Source organism: Camellia sinensis, chromosome 13, assembly GCF_055761805.1.
Source record: "Camellia sinensis isolate YWXY chromosome 13, ASM5576180v1, whole genome shotgun sequence".
Taxonomy (NCBI): Eukaryota; Viridiplantae; Streptophyta; class Magnoliopsida; order Ericales; family Theaceae; genus Camellia; species Camellia sinensis.
In genome coordinates this window covers 121,175,110-121,181,215 of record NC_138973.1, presented here as the reverse complement: position 1 = coordinate 121,181,215, position 6,106 = coordinate 121,175,110, and the positions used below count along the sequence as shown (strand labels likewise).

Sequence of the window (6,106 nt, the reverse complement as noted above, 5' to 3'; positions counted from 1 at the left end):
ATGCTAGAGAGATCTATTTTTTTCGGCAATATAGCACTGGAATAATGTTATTTGTTTAGCACCCTGTTACCAAAATTAGTGGTGTAAAGAGATGAAATAGTTAATTTTGGGTTAGTTTGGCAATATATTGGGGGTGTAATGAGAATTACATTTTTTTTAGTGGCGTAATGAGATGGAGGGCGTAAAGAGGTTAAATAGTGGTGTAAGTAGAATCACCCTTAGTAAATTATACAAAATAAAAAGGGCAAAATAGGGGGAAAAAACTCGAGGGTGTATTTGTAATTTCTCCAAAACCAAAATATTTATGTTTCATAATTAACCAAGAATCTTTGTATAATTACGAGAAAAAAAAACTTTCATTCAAATTAGTACAACCAATATTGGTAAATAATACAAAATAAAAGGGCAAAATGGAAAAATTAAAGTGCAAGTCTCTAATAGTAAATAACTAAACAAAAGGGGAAAATCGGAAAAAAAAATACGGAACTCAAGTAGGTAAGTACTTTTTATATATATAGATATATATTATTGTAATACAAGATCTTATATAATTAATGGGTTCAGCTTGTCTCATGTTGAGATTAAGATTGGACTCATTCAGTTCGGCCCATGGGCCCATTTTTAGGCCCTGTTTTGATAATCCGACCGTTCAATGTGTAGACCTCGTCGCGTACTATATCCTTGTAAAAATTTCGTTGATCGGATATCGATAGTTATTTGATGGGATTAGATTTGTATTAAAAAAATAAACAGTGAAAAAGTAAACAATTGACAGAATTCTAATATGATCAAAGAGCTATCGATATCCGATCAATGTGATATTTTACAAGGATATAGTAATCGACGAGTTATACACATTGAACAGTTCGGATTATCGAAACAGTGCCCAAAAAATGGGCCATGGGCCGGACTGGACGAGTCCAGTCTTGATCCCAACATGAGACAAGCTGGACCCATAATTAATATACAACACTACTACAAACTCATAAAATTATTTTAAAAAGTGAATCAATGCACTACATTCATTGTAAGTATGATGCACATCCCACTAATTTTAAATATACGTATACTCACTCACTTTTTGGAATAAAATTTAGAATATATTTTCATGATGCAGAGCATTTTTTATTAACTACTCTATTCAAGTTGTGAACATTTATTTTTGAGTTAGAGGTGTTGGATTTTTTGTGGATAGTTTGTAATATTAAATGTTATTTTTAATTTGAATATTGTTTTTTTTTTAAATTGAATTTTTTTTTTTTTACAAGCTCCAACTCTAATTTAATTTTTGGATAAATTACACTAACCTCCCATGAAGTTTGGAGGTTTTAAAATAATTACACTCACCTCCTTTTTTGTAAAATTAAAGAGATCAAAATTAATGGAGATGGTATGAAAACAAAAAAGTACACAAGATGAATTATACATTTTAATGTAAGAGATATGAAAACAACATTATTTCATTTATATGATTAATACATTTCTGGTGAAAACGAAGCTAAGAGAGATATGAATTAAAACCATAAGGGAGTCAGTGTACTTATGCCAAACTTTTAAGATCTATTATATTTTCTCCAAATCTCAAGAGTGAGTATAATTTACCCTTAATTTTTTTTACAAGCTTTGGTCTCAATCATATTTGATTTGAATTGCTATTGTGTTTCATGGTATGTTTTGCCTTTGCATTTAATTGAGTTAAAATTTTTATGGGGCTTTTGTATCCCGCCTTTCATTTGTGTCCTAGTTATGAAAGGTGAAAATGTAAATGGAGTCCCTTGCTTGACATGCCAACTCAATGAACACTTCGCTATTGTGCATTTTCCATACAAACAAGAAATAACTATATCATTTGAGGTTCGTTCTGATAAAGTGAAATATGTTTTTTTTTTATCAGAAAGTAACATTTTATTAATACATGCTAATACAACATTACAAAAGGGAAGAATGAAAAAGTTGCCCAGAATCCAACTGCCAAGAGAAAACAAAAAAATCCCAAAACACTCCAACCTTCCTTAAACAGAAGAAACAAGGCATGATAGTCCAACTACAACTATCTTTAGAATCAAAAGATAGAACAAAACAAGATAGAACAAAAGAGGATATAGCAGCAACAAAAAACACTCAGATGATTCAAGTTGGTCAGTCATAGTTGACTACTTTGGAACAATGAATACCACGATGGTAGTGTTGCCCGGCGATGTAGAAGTGCTTATATAATGTTTTAAGTCCTGATCACAAGCTAGTACAATTAAGTCGTCATCCTCATCTTTATACTTGACATAATAAGTTTCATCCTCTAAGTGCAGTATATGGGCGATTTTCTGCTGCAACTCAACTAGTCCCGATGACAAAGACAGCGGAAACTTTATTATAATATCATCGATATATTTTGCCTTCACGGTCACAATATTTGCATCTCGGATCACTGTATTACATGGGTTTGCGTGAACAACAGCAGCTGAGGCATGACTAAAAGGCCGATTAGAACTTAATTGTCGGATTTGTTGATGATCAACACCCGGGGAAGATTTACTAGGTTGAGAGCAACCAACCATATTCTTGCATGGTGGCGACCTCGGTATACCATAATCTCTACAAACACGCTTCAGTGTACCACTTACTAAATCCAGTTGTCTCATCTCTCCTCCACTTTGTAAGGGCTCCAGCCTAGGCAAAGATTTAGTAGTTTGGGACATTTGAAAAGAAATTTCTTCAATACATAAATGTTCACCAACTTCTTCTGCAGAAGCAAGCTTGAAAGTACGAAAATTTTTCTTCATCGTTTCCAATATTTTCCTCAATGCAGTCTGTTGAACACCATAGTTATTGTTGCTTGGCGGCATAAAGCACTCTAACAGGTAAATGTCATTTCCGGTGCAACTACTTTGCAAGCATATTGCGAAACAACAACCTAATTTATGATATCGTGCATAGTGTGCCAATGGGTAGTCAATTATGCTAAGTTGGGTTACATCCTTGCAAAGTAATACATTACGGGACGAGAATGCTCTCCCAACAACTCCTTGCCCCTTTCTTAAGTGCTGTGCGTTACTGGCCAAATTGAAGTACTCATCATCTTTATTAACATGGCAAATCACACGGAAGAAGTCACCCTTACCCAGAGCCCGGCATGCGCAGTCTACCCTGCACCGGGCCCATACTTGAGCAAAATCTAAACCATGAACTTCACGCACAACTTCCAATACCTTGTTGATTTCATATAAGGCTTCACTTTGTCTCACATTCTGATTGAAAAGTATTGTCACGTCAAAGTATTGTCAGAAGATATTCCTAATCATATTAATTTAAAAAATAAAATAAAATACCAAATTTGACATTACATTACAGTGTACCACTTACCCTTTCCTTGACATGGTCTGCAGGTGAAATTGAAGATTCCAGACCTACCTCCTGCAGGGGAATGGAAAGATGCGACTAAGGAATCTTTGTACACTTTGAAATGTAGAATATTTGTTTGCCAAGAAAAGGAAGCATATAAGAGACTCTATAATGGAAAAACAATTCAGTCACAGCTAAATGAGCACGGAATGCAACAAGAAAATACAACTTGACGTTTTGCTTTGCTTTCTTTCTTTCTACCATAGAAGCTCTCTCTGATAAGATAAACAACACACTATCTTATCCTCAAATCAATAGTTCATTCATTGTATCTTTTTGGATCTTATAATTTTAATCATAACAATTTACCATTTAATTTTACATTTTGTGTCACATTGATATTGATAACAACAGTGAGGAAATAACGCAATTACATACTCCTCACATGCCATTCGGCACTGACAAGATGAAAAAAAAGAACAAGTAATAGTTGTGCTAATGGTCCATCTAGCTTCATGTTGTATTAATATTTTTAGTCCGATTAATATCGATTTCAAAAGATTAGCGCTTTGATTTCTGTAATTTGTGTTTATTGGTCTAAAAAACTATGAATTTTATGCAGGATAGACACATGAGAAGCACGTAGCCATGTTGCATTATAATAGGATCAAATATGCACAAACTAAAAAATTAAAGGAAAAAAATTGTTGGTCTAATGGATTAGTCAGTCCAATGGGCCAGATATCACACAACAGTTGATGATTTATTAATAAAAAGAGTCTTTTGTTAAACAATTAGAAACTTGATGAGACGTGATGTACTTTCCAAAATCGCAGGGGACAATATGTATTTTAAACAAACTATATTTTTGTAATTTTCCCTATTGAAAACACACTTCTCATCTATTTTTTAATTGTTTTTGATAAATTTGTTTTCCTTTAAATTTAAATTATCAAAAGAGCACAATTCTGCATACATGTAAGAAAGGAGAGAGGGGAGTTAATCAATCAAGATTAGAAAGACATAAAAAAATGCCAATTTGTGAGTTGGGGTACTAACCTCCAAATAATTATGCAAATCCAGCAAATCAATGTGGCTGCCCAATACAGATTCCTTTGTGGGCCCTGTTGAAACTATCTCAAGTACACCAACACAAAAGTGGGTAGAAGGATCAAACAGTGGGATAGCCCAAGATAGTTTAAGTTGGCAACCTAAAGCATGGTCGCGCAATGGATACTCTTTGATAGAGTAATATTCTACATTGGGAGAGAATTCGGGAAATCCATGCTTGAACACACGGCCAGGAACCCCAAGTTGTTCATCAGAACTCTCTCTATCCATGTAAAATTTATAGCCCTCAGAGATCATCCTATACCCACAAAGTCCTTTAACAGCATCATCAATTCTTGTATCAAATGGACAAAGAGCGAAAGGTTGGTTTTGAGTTGCAAGATAAGACCGGCCCTCCATTGTCATTGTGGGTGCCCATAATTGAAATAGTGTTGGATATCCAAACCAATTGAGTATACACTTCAGAAGGACATCTTTGATCTTCTTTTTAAAATCCAAAAAATCTGATTAATAATAACAAACCAAAAAAAAAAAAACAAAATTGGAGGAGAGAAGCGATATTTGAAAAGCAGGTATTTAAAATTGACTTACAAATTAAACTCCATTCTTACAAATTAAATAAATAAAAGCCATATTCGAAGGAGGAGGACGAAGAAGAAGAAGAGAGAAAGAGAAGAGACATAAAAGCCCCACTCACTCGGAGGATGTTCGGATTGGTCGTCTTCTCGGCTCCAGAAAACCCATCCATAATCATCCACTGGGCAGCGGTTGAGTTGAGTGTCCACATATTGCTTGAAATCGTCAGGGAAATATGCTGCTGCGCTTCCTTCTTCATCGCTACTTGCTTCAAAAGGGATATCAACAGGAGAGCAAGATCCATCAGATTCGGCCATCTTCTGAGATCTTTTAGCGAATGCTATGCACAGTGAATGATTTAGGGATTAAAACCTATTTGGCGGCGGCGTGTATATATTATGAATTACGATTATAGTTGAAATATTAGTGTGTAAAATGAGAATAATAGTATATAATTAAATTTATGAGAATAATAGTATATAATTAAATTTATGAATGTGTTAATTGACATATAATATGTATAAAAAATTAAAAGGTGCGTGAAAATAGAGTTTTTACAGGAAAAGAGACCGCTCACGGGCACTAAGGATTCTCTAGAGTGTTTTTTTTTTTAAATTTTATAAAGTGGTGTATTGTGTGGTTGAGATTTAATGCTGAAAAATTGATGTGACTTGTCATTAAATCTCAACCACACAATACACCACTCTAGGAAACTTTAGGAAAAAAAAACTCTGGAGGATCCTTACTCCACTACGGGCGGTTTGAGACTTATTATTTTAGCAGTTTTTTATTTATTTTTTTTATTATTTTATGAGATAAAAAAAATTATGTTCAAGATGATTTGTAATTTTTATTTTCTGTTAGTTAAATAGATAGTTATGAGAGAAAAAATAATTAATTGATGCATAGAATATGATATTTTATCTTATTACCTATTTTAATTTTTTTTATTAGTTATTTTAATCCAAAAAAAAAACTAACCCTAAAACATGGCCTACATATAATTTTTTTTTAGGAAATAACTCTCCAGTGCAAGAATTAAAAAAAAAAAATTACAAATCATTGAAAGAATTTATACATTTTAATAATTAAAACACTATACTTTTTTATAATTTTATAA

General features: G+C 33.1%; 1 protein-coding gene across 1 annotated transcript; it reads right to left on the bottom strand.

The window, feature by feature from the left end:
- Positions 1-1,879: 1,879 nt before the first annotated feature.
- Positions 1,880-5,413, bottom strand: LOC114291991 (protein NLP6). The gene is made up of 4 exons (XM_082903294.1): positions 5,108-5,413; positions 4,399-4,913; positions 3,361-3,411; positions 1,880-3,245 (listed from the first exon to the last, which is right to left on the bottom strand). The coding sequence occupies exons 1-4, from the start codon at positions 5,301-5,303 to the stop codon at positions 2,154-2,156; spliced, it is 1,854 nt and encodes a 617-aa protein (XP_082759420.1). The 5' UTR covers positions 5,304-5,413; the 3' UTR covers positions 1,880-2,153.
- Between the last annotated feature and the right edge of the window lie 693 nt (positions 5,414-6,106).

What these genes read in the sequence shown, in the direction of transcription:
- LOC114291991 (XM_082903294.1), bottom strand. Translation starts at nt 5,303, where the DNA reads ATGGCCGAATCTGATGGATCTTGCTCTCCTGTTGATATCCCTTTTGAA. An exon ending in CCAATCCGAACATCCTCCGA is followed by an intron (nt 4,914 to 5,107) that starts GTGAGTGGGGCT and finishes ATTATTAATCAG; the next exon opens with ATTTTTTGGATTTTAAAAAG. An exon ending in ATTTGCATAATTATTTGGAG is followed by an intron (nt 3,412 to 4,398) that starts GTTAGTACCCCA and finishes ATTCCCCTGCAG; the next exon opens with GAGGTAGGTCTGGAATCTTC.